Here is a 21,379-nt window from a genome sequence, read left to right as displayed (position 1 = left end):
CAATAGTTCTCAATGGGATGTTTTTACAGATCTCGATCGCTGGATTTGTCATAGTCATTTCCTGGCGAAGGAAAGATGAGCTCAGCCTGAATTCCCAAAATGGTTGGAAGTTTGAACAAACCCTATTTGTCAAACTTAACTTCATTTGTAGCCAAAATGACAATCCTGTACACTTTGCTAGCATATTACAATACAGCCCCAAGCAGGAGTGACTCAGGACCCTTGATCCGTTATCCTACCCCTGATCAAAAGCAGACTGAAAAGCTTTCCTTGAACCTGGTCAAGGTGAGCCCTCACGGCTCAACTACATACATTGGGTTTCAATTCAGGTGCGTCACAGTCAACGAGCGCGTCGGACAAATGACAATCGTTCCGCCAAATAGTCTCACCACCGGTTCAGCTACACCTACTCATGTGCGGTGAATGAATGGTATTCCCCACATCCTGCACAGAAGCAACGTTCTTTATAGGTGATCTTGTTAACCAGATGAGCTTGTACACTGGTAGATCTTTGCCATACTCGCACCAGCTAGATAACTGGTTATCTCAAAGAATGAAGAATTTGAAAAAATCGCCAACACTCCCTAGAGCTCATGGATTTGTTGCAGCCTTGGTACCCCAATGTCAAAGGGAGGTTTGGCGGATGGGGAAGCATAACTTATAGATGTTCCAGCCAAGCTAGAACACTACAATTTGGCTGCATAGTTGATTAGAAAATCCACATACTCTCAGAATCATCAAAAAAGTGATGATCATCTATAACAAGAAATGAGGAATTGCAAACCTGAAAAGATCTGAACGGACCAAGTAGAAGGTCTTCTTCTTTTCTAAACGTCGTCACGCTCAAATTTTCCCATCAATCCATTCCTTTACCATGTCAAAGGCTTCACAAGATAATGTACGCAGTGGTGTATGTATTCTGATTGAATATGTATATTGTCACATATGTATGTGCAAGACAGGGAAAGGGGAAAATGTCTCAACCTGGTCACTTATTTAGGAAGGATGTCCATGTTCCTAAGGCTATGAGGAGTGGCTGCATAAGTTTGAAATATAGATAACAGCATATTGAGGTGACTAACATCTCTTTGTCAGGTGCATTCTCATCATTGTCGGACGAGCCATTTTGTGTCGTGAGGATCAAAATCACGTACTGTTTTCAAAGCTTCATTAACTTAGGCACATCCAGATGGGGCATGTACTATACTATGCGTTGTCGCGTTCAGATGAATAGAAACATCATTTGCAAGGGGAAGAACTTGGTCAAATGGCTGTAGCAATGGCGCTGGTAAAGTCACGTTGCATTCATAGATACGACATAGATATAATATTGGATAAAGATACTTCTGTCGCAGCAAAGTTTCAAAGTGGGAAGATAGATCATACGTATGTCCAATTACAGAAAGAATCAAACCTGTGCAAGAGGTGCCAATGGGTAGGAGGTATACATTTTTGACTTGTCGTGTTTATTTTGGATCTCAAACAAGTGCCACCCAGAAATTTATGAAATGAAAAATTGAAGATAGATCTAGCGATATGTTGAGGTTTTACTGTGCCTAAAGATGTACAATCTACCTTCGTCTTTGTGGTACTACCGGAGGTTTACATTTACTCCCGTGTTTCTTACGTCCGAAGTGGCCATGCCCAGTTACGGACGTAGTGATCACTCCTCCTGCGCCGTCTTCAACGAAGACTCTCGAGTAGAAAGCTCCCTCAGTAGTTCCCTCCTGAGTAACAGTCAAAGATTCATTAAATTTTTGATTAACCGCGAGCACATTGAATGAGATGCTACTCACTTGCAAGCCAACATGAGGAACATCTCCCCGCTTCGAAACATCGACCGCTGGGTCCGGAAGAGGGCTGATTAAGTTGAAATGAACAAATCAAAAATATCAGTGCTGTGATGCATATCTCTTTAGAAGAATGAGGAAGAACTAAACGCACAATTTGATCAATTGAAAATGCCATTCCCCTTTCAAAACGTTGTCTGCTGCAACGACTTTCGGGTCGTTCATCACTGGACCAGCAACCATCTTCAGATCATCATTTCCTTCTGAAGCATACACCGTCAACATGCTATCAAGGCAAGTCAGCTAATACTCTGTTGATGGCCACATAAAGTGAGGAAGGTGCCTTACTTTCCTTTCCAGTCTACAGCAACTGCAAAGTTGTAAAGTGTACCATTTTTCAAGGGGGCAGAATACAAAGTCTTGGTTGTCAAGTCTCGCACTCGAATTGTGGCGCTGTTGTTGGTAGGAAGTGGCGCCTTATCGTCGGAGTTGAAATCCGATCCCGTGAAGATATCGAAGACGTGATCGCCTGTGAATGTAAGTAGATTAGGATCTATCTATAGATATTGATAAGAAGCAAAAGATGCTTACCACTCTGATTACAAAAGACATATCGATCGGTTCGAGAAGCCCCGGTGAATATCATCAAACGTATACTTTGAGAGACAAAGGAAAACTCACAGGTATCTCGATACTTCCCAGAAGATAACCGTGATTTAGATTTAGAGGCAACTTTTTGTTGAGACGAAAGCTCTACAGAAGGTATTGGTCATCAACATAAGCGCTTTAAATAAATTGAGCCTCGAGTAAAGCCAAAATTTAAATCACCTGGTGAAATACCGTCGTACCCACTAGAGTGGTATTCACGTCGATCGCGGGGAGGACATCCGTTCGCCTATCATTAATAAGGTGAAAAAGGCTCGACTGCAATCAGCACGAATTGGACAGAACTCGAACACAGATGATGACTGACCTGAAGCCGTATTGTGCGTTTGCAGGGTTGTCCCCTGGGGTAAAGATCGAGTCGTTATTGATAGATAATCCCATCTCCGTCAGATTTCCGGACTGGTGAAGAGACAGATAGTCCGAATTGTTTTTGTGCTGGCCCTTTGCCACAAACTTGATTAATTTCCCCAAGTCGGACGCAGGGTTATCGGAATCTGCAATCTTCATCTGTGGAGTAAGAGCAAAATCGAAGAGAGTCTTGTTTTGTGCTACTGACTCTCGAAGACAAATCAGGACCAGCCCGAGGTGTACTACCAAAGAAGTGATGGAAGGCATAACGCGTTGCGATAAAGATGGGACACGAAAGACAAAAAGAATGTACAAAGAAAACACTCCTTGCTCAGGATGTAGGTGCTTGAATATCAAAAGTGAAAAGGAGATATGACTACGCAGGAAGTGAAAAGTTGAAGGAGCGAGATGGGGTGGGGCGGTTACAATCATGCTCCATGAAGTCACACGTCCGATTATGTACTCTCGCGCGCCTGCGGCCCACCCACCTCTTCGAATTCATCAATCAGTGGCTCAGCAACACATATAAACTACTTGCTATGGTGTTAGTTACCCCGCCGCGCGATTTGAACGCTCAAGGAATGTAGCAGAATAAATATTCGGAGCTATACCGTGTTGCTGATCCCAAGTTGTCAACTCGAACAAATATGGCGTCTACACATGCCCGCCGCAGTTTGTTTCTGCGTGGTCGGCTCCTTCGATGTACACGATCATGCCCACCAGTGACCATGCTACCGGGTCATGCTTCGCCGGCCTACCATTGTAGGCGTACTCAGGTACGTGTACGGTTACCAGATGCAGAACGGTTGCTTTGATCAATCTCCTGGTCGTACGCACCGCACACTGTATATATAGTATGGCCGACCGGAGCGCCTCCAGGAAGAAGCCTACCGCACCTATTGATGTCCTTCTTGAGCTGTGGTGGTATGTATCCTAGGAGTACTGGGGTGGCTTTTCGACGCTATCTTTTGCTATCTTCATCTTTGCCGACATCATCTGAGTCACTTGGGAATGTAGAGGTTGTCCTCAAAGTTACACAAGGATCTGTAAAAATCCTGGACCAGCCTTCCGTAGCTGAAAGGGAGGTTGAATGAGGTATGTATCTTGAAATGGGTTTTGCGGCAGGGTGGGTCACAAGTCTCGCGCTGACGCGCTCCCTCCAAAAAAGTTGTTGAGGGTTTCAGTTATGTAGTCGACGGTGACCAATAAATCAAATTGCCTCAATTCTTTATGGTGTGTGCCCAAAAGAAGTAATGTTTCGAAAGAGGGGACAGTGAATGAATGGTTGCAAGACCAACAAGTTTTTTCCGTAGGCAAAGCGCGCCTTGTCTATGTACTCAATAGAAAACCTGATACAAAGTGTCCTTTTGTTTTGAGTGATGCTCTACGATTTCAAGGTCAAGATTCCTCCAAAAATGTATGATATCAATCCTTTAGACATTTGCACGAGATCCCCTTAAACAGACTTACAAAAGAAAGACTAAGAAAGAGTTCAAGACAAAAAATGATTTATACAAATTGAATTCTTTAAACAACTGCTCTACTGTAGAATCACAAAACTCAAATCAATATCTGGCCCTCGAAAGCGTTTTCTTTCCAATTCCACCTTTGTTGTTTGACTTGGCAACTCCGGCCTTTCCAATAACAGAAGTGTTGATTTGACCGTTTGCACCGTCCTCAACATACATCCTTGAGAAGAAGATTCCCTCATGCAGATTTGCCTCCTGAATACCTTTGTGGGGCACATCGCTTCTTTGGTCATAAGGATCAGCAGGGTTAGGAAGGGGACTGAAAAGAGAAAGCAGATCACTAGGTAAGCCTTCTTGAAATCACGGTCAACTGAAAATGGCCTTGGCTCACAATTTGATTAGTTGAACATGCCATTCTCCAGTTAACTTATTGGCAGCATCAACGACTTTGGGAGAATTCATCATGGGTCCGGCGACTTTCTTCAATTCTTCATCGCCTTCCGATGCATAAACGGTCAATTGACTACGAAGGAGGAAACCACAAGCCTAATGTCAAAAAATCTAATATAAAAGCGCAAGATACGAAACGAAAAAGAAGATAAACAAGTGTAGTGTGCTTACTTTGCATCCCAATCTACGGCAATCGCAGTGTTGTAAAGTGCATCATCTTTGATGGGAATAGAATGGAGCACCTTGGTAGTCAAATCTCTAATCCTGATCGTTTTGGGATCATTCATACTCTTTTGAGTCAAATTAGAGCTGAAGTCGGACCCAGCAAAGATATCAAAGACATGATCACCTAAAGGACAATTGGAAAAATTAGTTTCAAGGATTTCTTGACTGAATTTCCAAAATGTGATTTGACTTACCACTCTAAGAATTCCAATTTGTCGGGATAATCGAATTTAAGTCAGAACAAGCACTCTCGATAAGATATAATCAAAAATTCAACTCACCGGAACCTCAATACTGGATAGCAAATAACCATGTGTGAGATTTAGAGGGAGTTTTGGGTTCATGCGGAAACTCTGAAAAATCATAATCACATTCCTGTCAGAGTCTCATTTGTTATGAAAGCTTTTGTTTCTGATCTTACCTGGTGAAAGACAGTCGTTCCAACAAGGGTCTTGTTAGAATCAATGGCTGGAAGGACATCAGTTCGTCTATCAAATTGATCAAAACATCATCAGACCGATTCGCCAACGAGAAACAAGAAAGTCTTCGCACCTGAAACCATGTTGACAATTGTCCTCTTTATCACCAGGACAAAAGATGGATGAATCTTTGATTTCGATTCCGAGTTCAACATCTTTACCCTTAGATTCGATCGACAAGTAATCTCCCCTTTTGTTCTTCTCGCCTTTTACAACATACTTGATCAACTTCGATAGAGCTGATGAAGGATTATCAGCATCTGATCCTTTCATATCAGCTGTCAAGGTGAAATCGAATAGGCGATCTGCCCCTGGTGATCCTGCTGCTGCCGTGATCGTTCCACAATAGGACAGGGCCAGTGCGACGTAAAGGAACAGAGAATTGAAGTTATGCATGTTTCGAACAAAAGAGTAGTAAATCAAGCGACAAGGTAAAAGTTGATCAAGAATATCAAGAAATGTTAAGAAATATAAACGCTATCAAAGCGTGCGAAAAGTAAGACAAAAAAGTAGAGCGGATACTTCAAGGCGTATTGAAAATGGCAATGGGATGAGGGATGGTAAGCCCACAATTGGCCTCGAGTGATGAGCTTTTATATCTTCACGAACTCTTGGAAAAATGTTCATGGCGTCTTTCGATTGAATTCAAGAAGCTAAAGTTCGAATGGCAACTAGGGCATGATGTGATGGCGTCAACTCCACCACGCGGAATTCACCATGGCGAATCCTCCATTTCGAATTCCTTCTGCATATGTGTCTTCCTTTCTCAAATTCTCTAAGGCTGGTCCCACTAGGTCCCACTATACTTTGGCTCATTTCTTGAAGCGGTAATAATCTTTTCCATAACAATAACAATCCGTCTTGATTGAATTTCAACCTCTCCCGCTAGATCAGACTTCCCATGTTCAGAAGAATTGTCTAGTACGGATGGAAAGAAACTTCCAAACAAGGCTCTTCGGACATCTACCCTGGCAACACGTCAACAGTTCAATTTTACAAGTTTTCGCTTCTCGTGTGGTCAATGGTTTTTGTCGAGTTATCCGTCCTTTGAACTTCGCATATGACCAATATATATGACTATCGCGTGTATCACTCTATCAAACCACCTCGCCTTGATGGGCGAAGCTGCGGTATTTGCTCAACGCTTCTGATAGCTCATAACATCAAGGAAGTGATTGTGGTTCCTTCTCCAGGACTTGGAACTGATGAAGGGAGCGAAATGGTCGAAATTTGCTCAAGCTGTGGTTGTGCTCAGATACAAGTAGTTCGTGCAACATCATGAGGGTTGCAAAGTCAATCAAAGCGAATGTGTGTATCCAAAGGTTGAACTAAATTTAAAGGATGCGAGTTGGTTTCAAACCAATGTTTGATAGCTAGATCAAAACTTAACTCCCAAAACTTCCTCTTTGGTTCATATCTTACGATTTTGGTCAACTATCGACAATTTAGCAAGTTGTGTCTTCACGATGCGGACTTCAAAAGACCTCCCCACCAAGTCCACTCCCTTGACCAACATCAAAACAATATCTCGGTAATGGTTCAATGGCACTCAAGACTCATTCTCGTTATCAGCTTCTGCAATTCTTCGTGATATTCTTTTCTTTGGCATCAATAGCAAATTCACTCACTCTCCCTTTAATGAATCGACCCACTCAAATTATTCATTTGGGATCCTCAGGCCTCGAAACTTTGAAGCCCAGCGATAGGATTGATGATCTTGTAGACTCAAAATGGATAGCCGAAGAGCTTCCTCAAAAGAATATGTCTCCCTTCGATGAAAATGCACAAGCAGATTTGATGACAACAATTCGGTTACATTCGGAGGAAAGCTTAGAAGAAACCTACGGTTGTTTGACTCAAGTTCTTTCTATTCAACACCCTTTTCACGTAACGCATGGACGGATCTTAAGACGGAGGAATCTACAGAAACGAGGTTGTAAAGATCCGAGTATTTGGCAACGTATTCATCGCCAACTCAAAAGACTCAAACGTCGCATTGTCATGTGGATCATTGAAAGTTTAGCCAAATCCAAGGTTACGGGTATGAGAACTTATGTGAGGTATATCAAATTCAGACGACTTTTTGGTGGAAAATGTGAGTTTTCATGATCATTAGAAAAGAATATATTCATGACTATCTTTATTAAGGAGGAAACTGACATAAATTCTCTCGACTTTTTTTGTTCTCACAAAGGGTGAAATGCAAGAATCTCGGAAAGAAGGAAGAGCCGGAAAAAAATGTATCATCTGCCTCGAACTACTCATCGCCTAGTATTCAAACAAGTTCAACGACGAAAATTATCATTCTCACTCTATATACATCTTAGGATCCTAATATCTTCCTTAATTTGGCTTCTCATTTTGGCATGTCATAAATCTAGACAACATATCTAAGAGCCCTAATTCTATAACGCGTATTTCATTGATCAATTCCTCTTGAATAAACTATTTATCATCCTGAAAACGACACCTAATTCCCATTAAATTTCTAAAACATAATACAATCAGACCCTCTTGTAACAAAGATGATCAATTTGAATCTCCGAGACCTAAGCATTTCATAACACTTCAACGCGTTCGATGATCTCTTCCTTTTAGATATTTATACTACTATCTAATGAGAGCTAATTATAGGCTAAAACGAAAGCGCGTAAGAGAAAGGTGAATGGGCGCTTGCAAAAAGCTCTAAAATTTCCATCAATTTCCCAAATAAAATTCCCCTTGCCAATTGTACATAATCCGATGAACCTCCCTTTCCTACGCTCGCCTTAACATCCCAAAGACTTGAATACATCCACTAACGAGGTCTACTTAAAGTCTTAAAAGTGAACTTTGCAAATTTAGATAAAGGAAGTCCTAACCAGGCCGCAAATCTGATTAATAAGTTGACTAAGCTCATCTTCATAGCTTTTAATTTCTTTTGAATAAATAATTTCCAACGACTTTCTTTGGGAGTTTTTCTTGATCCTGATTTTTTACAACCTTTCCCAAAGTTCCAACGACGGTTTATGAAAGTTTTGTATGGTGATAACCCATTCCTCACCCTTACAATCTCGCATCCAGCGTTATCTTTTTGCTTCTGATCCACTTCTTCATCTAAGACTTTCTCTTTGGAACTCCCAACACCAATCGTGTTCCCCACTCCTTTGTCTATCCCTGGCTCTTCACCCATCGAAACCCTCGAGCCATATCCAATCTTTTGATTAATATCTATAGCCTGATGATTTTCAATGTGTTTCAATTTCACTCCAACGTGCGCGACTTTGAGTTCTTCCTCCCCTAAAATCGCAGTTCTCCCAAAATCCAAACCCATCGCGAAAAGAACCACAACCCCAAGCTTCCAAATCGCCTTTCTCATCGCGTCCTTTGTTTTCTCTTTCTTCTTGTTGATGTATAGATTGATAAATGAATTGTAGGTTATGACCGTTTCAAATGATGGAGATGTTGGGGGATTGTTATAAAGAGAGCTGAGTGTAAAACCCAGGATGAGGGTTCAAACTCACCTCCCATATATCACTTGAATGATAAAAGAGAAATCCCATATCATCTTCGTAAACGTTTCCGAATAGTTTGAAGCTATTCTGAAACTCATATAAATTCCATCCAAAAGAATTCACTACACACATACGCAATATCATATGCTCATTTTGGTTCAATCAGAAATCCTAAGCTCAATGATGAAACAGATACCTCTAAAAAGCTTTCTAGTCATTCCAAAACAAATTGGTCCTATTGAAAAGGAACGAACTACAATTTTCAACATAAGGATAAACAAATCTCTTACGCTTGAGTGCTCAATTGTTTCCGATTTTCGATTCCTCACAATTTGTGAAGTTGTTGAACAAAATCGTTGATTGGGATCATGTTCTGCAATGAGCTGTACAAAACCTAGTCAGAATGGCAGGAAATAAAGGTGATCAAGATGTGCTCCGGCCGGTATCCGGCGGCTTCAGGCCATTCCGACGACCGAACCGACGGATATTTTGTTTTATCCGCACCGATCGGATAAAATCCGATTGGTTTTTTTCCAAAAACCCCTCGTCCGACACTCAAGCCGATACACCGGATATGCCGGATTTCCGCCGGATAGCCGGAGTATCCGGTGTATATCCGGCGTTATTTTCTCCTCCCCTCATTCCGAATACCGAACCGGCCGGATTACCCGGCCACCGGACAATCTTGAAGGCCTTTCCGGCATCCGGATCCGACGGAGCATCCGACGGATATCCGGCTAGAACCCGGGTCCGGGTCCCATCTTGAAAAGGTGATTTGTAAAATTCTGGACACCTTCAACAAATCTCTAAACGTTCTCATCATCTGAGTGACTTACAAGCTTTCGCCGGATGAGCTTATCACTTTCCCTTTCCCTTTCTTGTGAGGATCCTTCAACTCCACCGTCAGGGGTATAGTCAAAAACTCAATAGTCATTTCAACATATATCAAAGTCCTTGGATGTTCAATCATTTCCAAAATCTCAAGTGATGAGATTATTCATATCCCTTCATATCCTATTCATATTTTGTCAGCAGATAGTATCTTTTTGTTTTCCACATTCTCTTCCTATGAACTACAATTCTCAAAAAGAATTGAACCCCAAATCTTTGTAAGCATTCTCTCATATATCTCACATTTCAACTTCTCACATGAAACAACAAGAACAAGTCTTGCATGAATACCTCATTATGATGTTATGCGATCCATTTCTGTTCATTGATCAATAAATATCAATTCGTTCAACAAGAAATCATATCTTAAAGGTCCATCAATCGCGAAAAATCCTACTTCAAAGACCTAAGTATATACATCAAACCTTCAACAAAAACACCTTATAGTTCAATCCAAATTATTTACTATCACATACTCTTCTAACACAATAATGATTATCAAACCCATAACAAATTCACAAAACCATAAAAACCAAGGAAAAAAAACTTTTGAAAACGTTCATCAAATTCATAATCCAATAAAAAAATCTCTATTCTGTTTCATACAAAATACCTACTCCATTTCTGTCTTGTTGAATTGTTTTCAAAATGTTTTTAAATCATTTACTATACTAATGAAGTTACATCACATATCACAAACCTTCACAAATATCAAACAAACAAACATTCAATATCAAAATCAATAATGATACATTTTTAACTTCATCCTGTTTTTACAACAAAACAAAATTCAATATTAATCAATATCAAGAACAACAAAAAAACAAAAAAAGGAAATCAAACGTACCAGTAAAAATAAATTGTACCAAGTACATAGTAGCACCACAAAACTTAACAAACGATAAACCAAAAACACTATACAACAAGAATGTCTTGACGAAAAAAACAAAAGCCAAAATCAATCAACCAATCTTTTCTACTTCGCATTGATTTGACAGTTTAGATATTCAACTTACCATATACGCATTAACTTTTGCATTATTTCCATCAGCTGCGATATTCGAACTAGCACCAGTAGATAAAATCACAGCTACCAATGCTCCCTAAACAATCACGAACCAAATACACAAAACACACCATTAACCCTAAACGAACTCAATCCAAAAAGCATAAAGTAGAAAAAAGCCGATTTTTACACTTACATTCATTATAGCCCAAGCCAAAACGACATTAGTACGAATGTTTCGATACGAATCTGTCATTTTAGTTTCCGCATCAATATGTTCTTCTTCAACTGGAGGTTTGACTGATAAAACATGACAAGCATCATCATAAGCTGCATTGATATCTTTTTCATCGGTTGGTACACTGATTTCCACTTTATTTGTTTTTCCATCTTCTGCTGGTTTTACTACTCCTAAATCGGTTTCTACTTTGTTATCTCCTTTTGTTCCCCAACTTACATCATGTCTGTTAAATCATACAAATACATTTGAACAGTCAGTCTCAGATTTTAGATTACTAGAGCAGTAAAAAGTTTGAAGTTAGAGAAGAGCATGACTTACACATTACAGAATGCATAGACGTTGATGACGTTGATATAAGAAGGCGACATAAGAATATACTGAAGAAAAGACGTAAACATATGCCAAGGCTAAAGATCGACGAAAGAGTACTTTCAGTTAATGCGACTCTCAAACACGATCAACAGAGAATGCAAAAATCTCACTTCAAAGAACATAAACGAAGCCACAAGCCAAAGTCCATAGGTAGCCACAAGTGACATGACAATATTTCGAAAGATTGAGTTCGCAAAGAGCTGTCCCACATCGAATTTCTGACCACCTGCTGAAATCGCTGCTTCTGCGTTCATGAGTCCCTTGACTGAAATAAAGATCCCGGCAAACTAAAGTTCATGTCGAGAAATAAATCAGTCTTAGGTTGATATGAATCAGAAATGGTCCCCAAAAGTGAAAGACTGACAGTCATGTAAACCGTGATAAAGGCGAAGACCAGTAGCGCGGTGGTGAACATAATATTCGACCTGGCATGAAAAGCATTGAGCCAGCAGTTGTGTGTCATGAGAGAATACGGATAGCAAGACTGACCCTTGCGGTCGATTTCCCATAGCTAACAAAAAGCACATGATAAGGATTCCAAGGTATATGTACCTCAAGACATCATTGAAGTACTTGATTCCATTCAAGCCGAATGAAGGGTCTTCCATTGACTGAGTCAAGATCACGAAAGCCTAGTCACGAAGGCAGATTAGCGGTAGTTCCAGATAGCCAAAGAACAGTCAAAATGACTCACAATGTAATAATTGGCTAGACCAAACCACGCAAACAACATACTAAACTGAAGAATTGAAGATTGTCAAGAACTTAATTGTCAATAAGGGTAGTCTTATAATCAGCTAGATGAAAGGAAATGACCAGGCTCACTCACAGTTTGATAGACCATCTCGAAGTGTAAGATGGCTTTTCTAAAGAATGAGTGACTTGACCGATACAGGTAACCGAAATGAACAGTCGAATGAATAGCCGCAAAGAATGATCCATTCAACCATCTTCTTCGTTGAGAAATCAATTCCGGTACCTATCCAATTCAAAATTCATTACCGTCTTCAAAATTCGAGAAGTCTTTTTTGAAACCAGAAACCTACAAACCTGATCAGGTACATCTGTAACAGCATACGAATTCTTAACATAATGTAAAATCCATGAAGAATTTCGCTTAGAAACCAATTCCCAACATAAGATTCGATCTTCTGCTAAATACATATTCTTTGTCCAAAGATCTGCATCAGCTGAATGTCCTAATGTTTCTCCTTTGAAATATTGAGTTAAAGGTCCTTCTCCTCTTGCATCATTTTGAAGTGCGATATATCGATAGGCTGAGAAAGCTCCAGGTAAGACGGTGATATAACCAAAGACTGACTCTAATGGTTTGTCTAGGATATCTGAGTAAGGAAAATTGGTGATAGAAGCATGAGCCGTATTTCAGTCAACTGGTACCTGGCTTTTGAAATATCAAAACTTGAATCAGACTGTGTAGGAATTATCACTGACTTGACATCTTATACTCAAAGTTCTGGGCGGCGACTAAAGGATTCAAAAGGTTCCTCAACAGCTTTCCCTTCAGAGCTACAATCTCACCACAAGCTCCTCCCACATTTGAGTTGACATCAAATGACTTCCATAGTCTATATATTGAGCTAACACCAGGTTGAGTGCCCACATCCAATAGGACACAAACATTAGGTTGAAGTACCGGTCCAAAGGCATTGAAAAACCATCGGTGAGAGTTGATCTTCTTTTGATTTTTCTCTTTGAGACAAAATAGGATTTGGACTGGTACGAGACCTTTTTCGGCTCCTTTGAATTTCATTTCAGGGTCAATTGAGATTTGAGTGGTATATTCGTATATATGTGCTGTGACTGGCTTGTCATTGACTAATTTTACGCAAGAAAAGATGATAGCTAAGTCAACTTCTTGTCTTTCAAATGAATACTCACATATAAACTAGAAAGACTTACCAACGTTCTTTGCCACTCCATCTTGATAAACACCCATTGCTGCAAGGACAGAGAGTGTACGAGAATTGATTTTTGATCGACCATCAGAAACAATACAGACTACTACTTTCTTCCATCCATCTTTTCCCCATGTTTTTGATCGATCTCTTGAACAAAGGTGCTGCACATTTTCTATATGACAGATTTTTGAGCATTTTCCGGGTCAACATCGCGTTTTCTTTGACTTTGTATACATCTTGAAACAGGGATGGCAGACAGGTGACGGAAATGAGGAGACTGACTCATGACACCATGCATTGTACGCGTGAATAGTTGATCATCTTCATTGTACATTGTCATTACGATGAATAACTCAGTCCTTCTAGCAGGTTCGTACAACACTTGTCGCAATGTATACCGTTCATCCTTGAAATCATTTGGCTTTAGAATATCGAAGAGGACCATTATCATCAACTTTCTACCTTTAACGTGTGATTTTTTTTCCCATTCCATTTTCTAAAAAGAGCCACTCACATCACAAGTTGCAGCGGTATACCTCATATGAGTGAATTCTCGATCGTCTTTCTTTGGACACATTGCCAATAACTTGCTTGGTACTTTACAATCAAGTACCAGGTTTCCGTGATAAAGTTCTACTCTCTTTACTGTCTTATAACGACGAGGTTGACGTTGTGGGATTCGACCGTATCTAACATAACTGTCATCTGGTTCAGGGGCAGGTACGAATCCACCTGCGTTATATGGATCAGGATATTCGTCTCCTGTCATCAGAGGAATATCTTCATGAGAAGATTCGTGTGATGGTTCTGAGTGACGTGCGGTAGGAAATGATAGATGGTGTTCTTGAAATGGATCGGTACCGTGGGCCGAAGGAGCCTATAGCATTATTCAAAAGTGAGAAACAATTCAATCAGTGCGCGAACACATGGAAAATTTGAATATATATTATAAGATTCAAGATGAGAAAAATATGATATTACATAATGACTAGCTGGGTGCTGTGAGGCAGGTACCCATTGTGATGAATCAAATTCTTCCTCATGTAAGCCACTACCACCATAGACCGCTTGTTGACCGTAATCATGAGTCCGAGTACTGGAATGTGTAGGAGGATAAGGAGGACGAGCGGGTAGGCTATCATAAGAAGCATTCGAGTTAAGATGAGAACGCGGCCCTATACGTCCACCTGGGACTTGATGCATTGGTATTCCCCAAGCTGAAAGGAATATGAAGCATTTAATGAAATAAGTTTTTGGATCAAATCATTTGAGCGCATTATAGTTTGAATTGACTTACAACCGCCATTCTCTTCATCAGGAGGAGGATAAGAGGACATATCAGAGATGAGTTGAGAGTATGTATGTAGTAGACCGTGTTGGATTGATTGAAGTGAAGTGAAGTGAAGTGATGGTGGCAGTCACAGTGGCTATGTATGCAAATTCCAAATTATTTGGCGAAGTGAATTGGACTTTAACTCTCAAATTTTAATCCAATTTCGAGGTTTTAACTTTGACTCTCTCTCGCACCAATTCACATGTCATTCACTGAGGCTCACTCTGCACAGCATTTCCCACCGGCTCATCATATGCAATCTCATTCATACACATTCCACTCTACCATCCACTTCTTGTTATCTTGATCAGGGAATGTCTTCCTTTACCCACACTTCATCAGCTAAATATGTATATCTCAATCACCGGGGTTTCATTCAGCCAGTCTTCTGCTCCTTTGCCGACACAGAGTGTCATACCTTGAAAGCACCACAAGATGAGGATGCTGTATATACGGAACTTATCAAAGTTCACAAACCTTGACTTGCCCGCAAAACTTGAGCAGATTGATGGTCAAATGGTATATATGCACTGCAGACATTATTCGGGTTCCCCAAGTGGGCAGGGAAAAATGATTGGGAGTATGATTTGTCATAAAATGGTCTATCACTCCACACCTGAGCCATAACACCCACACTACATATGTGTAGCAGGCTCAGTGAATATGTGGTTATCATGTACATACAGTTCTGCTCAGTTATCTGCTCATCAGGACAAGTTATTCATATGTAATACATGCTGTAACTTCTTTCAGATTGAAAAAAGCTTCCAAAAGATTGACTACATACACTGACTCAATGTTTTGGTGTGATCTCATCAACTCAACTGCATGTAACACACTTTCTGTTACTAAGACATAGCTTCAACAATATTGCCTGAGCAGCTACAGAATTATATGTAGTGAATTTTTGGGAAAAAAATTTCAAAGTCGAAAAAGTTACATGTGGTATAACATGTGATTTATTTATTCTGATGGGCAAAAAACTGAGCAGACCTGTATGTACATGATAGACAACTATTGACTTAGCTTGCTGCACATATGTAGTGTGGGTGAAATGGCCCAGGTGTGCAGTATTAGATTCTTTTATGAAAAACTGTACTATTAATCATTTTCCTCTGCCAAATTGGGGAAGTTGAATGATGTTTACAGTGATGGTTGCAATTACAATTCATCACTTTTGGGCCATATATATAGTCCAGGCTTTGCCATTCCTTTTTAGAAATATTAAAGAACAGGCGGGCATGCCCGCAAGGGATTCAATGCACCTAATTATGTAGTCTCTCTGGATCACGCGCAACCCTCACCTTGTGGAGTATAATAGCATGATCAGCTCACTCAAACCTTAAGGTACCTCTTGAAGACACACAGATGTATCAAGAAAAATCCTGAGGAAACCAAGGAACCCTCTCTCAGTTTGCTCCTCATGAAGTAGTATCTTGTCTTGTAGTTGCACATCAAAAGTGATTATACCCAAAAATCCCAGACTTCAAGAGCCAGTAGAGGGAGGCTTCTTTTTTTATGAATCAATGTGTCTTGAAGCAGCAAACAAACAATTTCTTTGCCTCACAACAACCCCCAGATTGAGGAAAAAGTTCCATAAGAAGGTCAATTTTCTCTTGCAAAAAGTGGTTCTGTCATGGGAACAAGCATACAAGTTTGTCATAAGTCCCTTACTGCGCTTGAGGCATGTAGGAGGCAGCAAGGAATTGAGTTGAGCTTATTGGGTTTTCAATAAGTGTATTGGTAGAGGATGCATTAACACCTCTTGGACATGATCAATATCAAAAGTTGGTCTTCACAATGCACACTGCTTATTTGAACAACAATAATGCAAAGGTAAATCATGCATATGCAGCACATTGGACATGCAATTGGACCAACTTGTTAATAGTATGTATGAATATAGAACCTGGGTAAGCAAAAAGGTTTTATTTTGTATGGGTAGGACAGTGAAAAGTGGATTGTTACCTTTCCCAAAGTTAGAGGACCAGCAACCAAAATGAAGAGGATGAGCACCAAAAATGGTTAATGTGGTTAGCTCATACCTTTTTGATATTTAGATGTGAACCTGCTTTGTACTCCTTGATTTTGGTTGACACTCAGATAGGGTTTTGGGAGGGGATAAAAAAGCCCTGCTCAGCTCTGTGGAGTAGGCAAAAGTTTCCTAAGTCTAATGACTTTAAAATCCTGCCTTCTCCCTTTGGGTGTGCTTAATATTGCATAAAGGTCTGATGCTTAAGGTTCCATTAGGGCAGTTCAAGTCGGGCTTATACAGCCTGTCTTAAAGTTTTATGGACTGCTCGGTGTGTCATAAATATAAGTTAAATTTTAAGTTTCGCGAACCATCTCTAGAGGTGGTTCACAACCTTGCGATCCAGTTTTAGGTCTTATAAAAACGTGGACCACGAGCCCGAAAAAATGTTTTTTTTTGTGTTTGTTTTTTTTCTGTTTGCCCTGCATACCAACGGCTTTTTCTAGAAATCAAAAAAAAAAGAGTTTTTTTCTTCGCTTATCTCTTTCATTAACACTTTTTTCGATCAAAAAACGGATGGTTGGCTTTGAAAACTTTGATCGCATGGTCTATCAGGGTCTGCCCGGTTCATCCACACAACACCAAAAGTCCTGCATTCATCCTCCGAAATCAGACCTTCGCCAACGCGACCTCATCACTTGGGCTTCCAGGTGGCCATGTCAAATCATCAAGATTCAACTGCAAACCAGGACTCGATTCATCAAAAATATTAACCTAAACTCAGATGATCTCCGACATCACCTATCAACCGACCTGCTTGGTGGTCAGGTTGGGCTGCGTTTGGACTCTGCTGTCTTGGCATGTCATCATATCATCCGATACGATCGGGCATCCCAGTGGTCCGGCTTCCAAACGCGTGATATCTGTCACTGGTCAAGCATTTGGTGAATCACAAACGTATTTGTAAGTCCTCCTCCATCAACATTTCTTTGCTGTTCAACATATCCTTCTGACCAATTGCTTGAAAGTCATTCATTGGCGCTACTTCTCATCCTCAGCCTCTTCTATCTTTTGGCCCTCACCACTTGTCGGTCATCCATCTCCTCTGCTGTACGCGAACACATCTCATTATTCACTCAGCAAACGGTCCCTTTGAAGCACCCAATCACTTCTCAAATATTGTTCTTGTACTTTTGTCTTTTCTATTTGATATGACACCTTCTCAAACCACTGGAAAGGTTAGTAACCCTCTGAGGGTTTTATCCCTTTTTGCCTGTTCGAAACACTGATCGTTGTGGTGCTGTTCCTTTGTTCTTTTTTTGGTTTGGTCAAAATTTCGATTTGATGTGTGTCAAACAACCGCAAAGGTCAGTAATCCTTCATAGCCGGTTCATCTTTTGGCCCGTTCTAAACACTGACCTCGAATGTGCTTGGCTTCTAGGTTACTCAAAGGACTCGCCGTACTAAAGCGCAAATCGAAGAGGATCTCATTGCGTCAGGAGTGCCCGCCACCGGTCCCCGAGCCATCCCTGCCGCCATCAAGCGTTCTCGCCTTGTTGCTCAAAAACGCGCGCGTAGTATCTCCATGGCTACCTCCAACAGAAACACCCGCGACAGCCCTCCGTTTGATCCTGTTGATTACCAAACAATTGTCGCGTATATCAGTGACCGGAAGATTCGTAACGCTGTTTTTGGGGGCGGGAGCCGAACTCAAGTCTCAGGAATGCCAATGGCCCCGAACTCGATCTTGAATTCCCTTGCCATCAAACTAAACAACAGCTACAACATTCGACACAACACTACCGAGATGCGTCTGAACGGCCGAGTCCTGCATCAACGACTCAAGCGTTACAAGGCTAAATACACCAAAACAAAATCCTTCAGCTCAAGAACTGGAAGTGACTTGTCTGCCAAAAACGCCGCCGATGGGATCCATACGATGGAGCAACTATTAGAATCAATGTGCCCATGCTTCGATCAGATGGATATGATCTTTCGCGATAATCCAAATGTCAATCCATTTGGGGTTCTCGACACCGGACTTTCTCCACCTGCTTCTGACGACGACCTCGAAAACGACAACGACGACGACACCCAAGACCTCCATCGACACAGTGTGGACAGCGACGGAAGTACAACCAACGGTCATGATCACCAAATGGTGATTGTGGAACCCATTGGTATGTGCCATTCCTCTTGGACTGCCTTCGTTCTCTTGGGAATTCAGTGACTGATTGCCTTTGAGATCAATCAACCACTGTCCAAATTTCGCCAGACGTCCCTGCTGCACAGATTCCAAGCCCTGGTGACGACGAGTTGCGAGCTATCCAAGACATTCTTGATGCCCAAATGCCTACACCCAGGCCGTTGACACCCGGCGTTCCGCAGGACCTTCCCAGTCCCAATCTCAACGCGCACTATCGAGCATGCCTTGAAAATGATAATAACTCTCTTCCCCCTACCCCCAAACTCGCTTCACCTGCTCTGTCAATTGCCGAACTTCCAGAAAAGCGATGTACTGCAACCTCTGCTCAACCAAAGAAACCAGCGGCAAAGATATCCAAACGCAAAAGCTCCAAAGTAGACACCCTGACCCCAGAAGAACGCGCTTTGGACAGCAACTCAGACGACGCTGCTCCTGTTTCCGGTACCCAAAAACGTGGGGCTTCTCGAGCTACTCTAGCCAGCCGTTTGATTGATCCTCTGCCATCAATCGACCCATCGACGGTTCGAGGGAAAGAACACAAACACCCTGTCGCTGCTGCGATGCAAATTGGTAATGCGGCCAAAATCGACCTGTTACAAGCGGCATACAAGTGGCGACAAGAGTTCGATGCTGCGAAACAGCAAGCTGATTTGGCCGCTCGCGATTCCGATCTTAGTTGGGCCAAAGAGAGGTTCTTTTTGGAGCGTGAGGAGGAGCGTAATAGAATGGCTATCGCTGCGCGGAACGATCGCAAAGCATTTTGTGAGAAGTTAGTTCTTGAAGGGAAGACGCCCCAGGAACTTGAGGCATATCTTCGCCTCGTATATCCAGAAGAAGTGCAAGGGTGAGCTTATTCTTTCATGCTTAACTCAAGTGCTCCTCCGGTTCTTTGGCTGACCCTTGTTCTTTGACGTCTTAGGGTGAAAATCTAGCACAAATATCTTTCCGGAAGTTATGCCCTTTTCCGGAAGTCCTTTAACCTTTGGTTATATCTGTCTCTAATCTGCCAAGTGTTCTCATTCTTTTGTCCTTACATTTCTCTTTCTGTTGAAACCCGAGGGTTTCACATGTCCTTTTCAACTCAACTCAATCTCATATTGTGCGGACTTTCACTGTCTGTCCTCGTTGTGCTTTTTCAGTTATCAAATATTTTGTTCAGTTCAGTCTATTATGATCTTGGTATGGCCTGTTGTATCTTGTATCTCCACGTTATGTCAAGTGTGTCACCTTTTGGTGGAATGATATCATTTTTTCAGTACCTTATTTGGTTTCAGGGACACAGCGAGCAGCATGCGTGCAAACTTTCCCAACAAAAGTTGAGCAGGATGAGATTTATGATGAGGTTGAAACGCACGCATGGAGATAACATATGTGAGCATTTCCCCGATGTTGAAAGGGGAAAGCGATAATCAGTCGTGACTTGTGAGCTTTGAATGTACGATAAGCATTCGGGACTTGTTATTTTTAAATGTACTTGAGATTAGTTCACTTGACTTGACTTGACTCTGAAAGGCAAAATAAATGGTCGATTATGACTTTCAAAGGCAAGAGCAAAATGGACTAGATAACATAGACAGATTAATACATTTAACAATTCGTATCTGAGAAAATGAAACAAATGAAACATTACAAAAGAGATACTATGTCATGAGAACATCGCAAAAACAAAGGTAAAGCTGAAGTGAACAAGAAAGTAAAGGAGAAAATGGCATTTAGAGATCATTGAACAATCGGGAGCCCGCCGCTCTGCCAGTTGTAAGCCACCGCGTGGTCTCGCACCTGTTCTCGCTTTTCCCTGCCTCGCTCCATCATGACCAGATCTGAAAGTGCTTCGCGGAACCTCTCCTGCCCCGCTTCGCCAGGTTCAGGTAAGACCAAATCATTCTCCTCATCTTCCCACGCGTTACCAAGATCCGCTAACATATTGTGCAGGATGATGCAACATCGCACCCATCGAAGTATGTGATACATGTCTTCTCTCTCATTCAGAGCCAGCCGTAAACCTTGAAGTGATGCCCATCGGGATTTCAAGATTCCGATTGAATGTTCGTTTCTGACCCGAGACTTTGCAACACACCAATTAAAACATGTGTTGCGCTCTACCTCTGCTGCTTGCCCTTTGTACAAAGGGACCACTGTTTCCGACGGTATGTAGGCTGAATCTGCGAGGATATACTCGCCTGAGGAAAAAGTAGACCATAGTCAGTTGTGATTCTGTTGCACTGTGATAGAGGATCACTACCGACCTTGGTCAAAGTATCTATGTGGGTTAATAGCGACGTCGGTCTTCGAAAATACCGTGCTGTCACAACAAGATCCCGGCCATCCACCGTATGCGTAAGTGATGCGTCTGTCGCAATCGCAAATGATTTGGACATTGAGTGAATACCGATGTTTGCAATCGAAAAACACCTCCCCATTCTGTCCTGGTCGCTGGAACAGGGGGATTGTGGTTCCGTCCACAAAACCAACACAACCAGGGAATCCGTCCCGCTCCAAAACCCTTGAAATTGCTTTA

General features: G+C 41.4%; 7 protein-coding genes across 7 annotated transcripts; 2 read left to right on the top strand and 5 right to left on the bottom strand.

Moving 5' to 3' along the window:
* Positions 1-99: 99 nt before the first annotated feature.
* Positions 100-664, top strand: MELLADRAFT_103374 (uncharacterized protein; the record flags this gene model as incomplete). Its single annotated transcript, XM_007406637.1, has 2 exons — positions 100-285; positions 488-664. 2 exons carry the CDS (start codon positions 100-102, stop codon positions 662-664), a joined length of 363 nt encoding a protein of 120 aa, XP_007406699.1.
* A 907-nt stretch (positions 665-1,571) lies between these two features.
* MELLADRAFT_94371 (uncharacterized protein) lies at positions 1,572-2,837 on the bottom strand (the record flags this gene model as incomplete). The annotated part of the gene is made up of 8 exons (XM_007406282.1): positions 1,572-1,727; positions 1,797-1,860; positions 1,945-2,076; positions 2,139-2,319; positions 2,382-2,385; positions 2,472-2,543; positions 2,619-2,685; positions 2,764-2,837. 8 exons carry the CDS (start codon positions 2,835-2,837, stop codon positions 1,572-1,574), a joined length of 750 nt encoding a protein of 249 aa, XP_007406344.1.
* Positions 2,838-4,369: 1,532 nt separating this feature from the next.
* On the bottom strand, positions 4,370-5,823 carry MELLADRAFT_94370 (uncharacterized protein; the record flags this gene model as incomplete). Its single annotated transcript, XM_007406281.1, has 7 exons — positions 4,370-4,592; positions 4,665-4,796; positions 4,895-5,072; positions 5,143-5,146; positions 5,230-5,301; positions 5,370-5,436; positions 5,501-5,823. The coding sequence occupies 7 exons, from the start codon at positions 5,821-5,823 to the stop codon at positions 4,370-4,372; spliced, it is 999 nt and encodes a 332-aa protein (XP_007406343.1).
* Positions 5,824-8,224: 2,401 nt separating this feature from the next.
* Positions 8,225-8,785, bottom strand: MELLADRAFT_103371 (uncharacterized protein; the record flags this gene model as incomplete). The annotated part of the gene is made up of 1 exon (XM_007406280.1): positions 8,225-8,785. The coding sequence occupies one exon, from the start codon at positions 8,783-8,785 to the stop codon at positions 8,225-8,227; it is 561 nt and encodes a 186-aa protein (XP_007406342.1).
* Positions 8,786-10,109: 1,324 nt separating this feature from the next.
* Positions 10,110-14,682, bottom strand: MELLADRAFT_42252 (family 2 glycosyltransferase; the record flags this gene model as incomplete). Its single annotated transcript, XM_007406279.1, has 17 exons — positions 10,110-10,579; positions 10,660-10,744; positions 10,829-10,915; positions 11,015-11,282; positions 11,378-11,466; positions 11,542-11,718; positions 11,796-11,856; positions 11,921-12,063; positions 12,126-12,170; positions 12,261-12,410; positions 12,482-12,774; positions 12,884-13,267; positions 13,352-13,522; positions 13,633-13,771; positions 13,865-14,227; positions 14,332-14,567; positions 14,648-14,682. 16 exons carry the CDS (start codon positions 14,551-14,553, stop codon positions 10,575-10,577), a joined length of 2,682 nt encoding a protein of 893 aa, XP_007406341.1.
* A 4,677-nt stretch (positions 14,683-19,359) lies between these two features.
* MELLADRAFT_71033 (uncharacterized protein) lies at positions 19,360-20,121 on the top strand (the record flags this gene model as incomplete). The annotated part of the gene is made up of 2 exons (XM_007406638.1): positions 19,360-19,705; positions 19,781-20,121. 2 exons carry the CDS (start codon positions 19,422-19,424, stop codon positions 19,791-19,793), a joined length of 297 nt encoding a protein of 98 aa, XP_007406700.1.
* Positions 20,122-20,270: 149 nt separating this feature from the next.
* MELLADRAFT_94367 (uncharacterized protein) lies at positions 20,271-20,488 on the bottom strand (the record flags this gene model as incomplete). Its single annotated transcript, XM_007406278.1, has 2 exons — positions 20,271-20,288; positions 20,351-20,488. 2 exons carry the CDS (start codon positions 20,486-20,488, stop codon positions 20,271-20,273), a joined length of 156 nt encoding a protein of 51 aa, XP_007406340.1.
* Positions 20,489-21,379: the final 891 nt, after the last annotated feature.

The sequence above is a fragment of the Melampsora larici-populina genome, assembly GCF_000204055.1.
Source record: "Melampsora larici-populina 98AG31 unplaced genomic scaffold MELLAscaffold_6, whole genome shotgun sequence".
NCBI lineage: Eukaryota > Fungi > Basidiomycota > Pucciniomycetes > Pucciniales > Melampsoraceae > Melampsora > Melampsora laricis-populina.
This window is presented reverse-complemented; position numbering and strand designations above follow the sequence as displayed.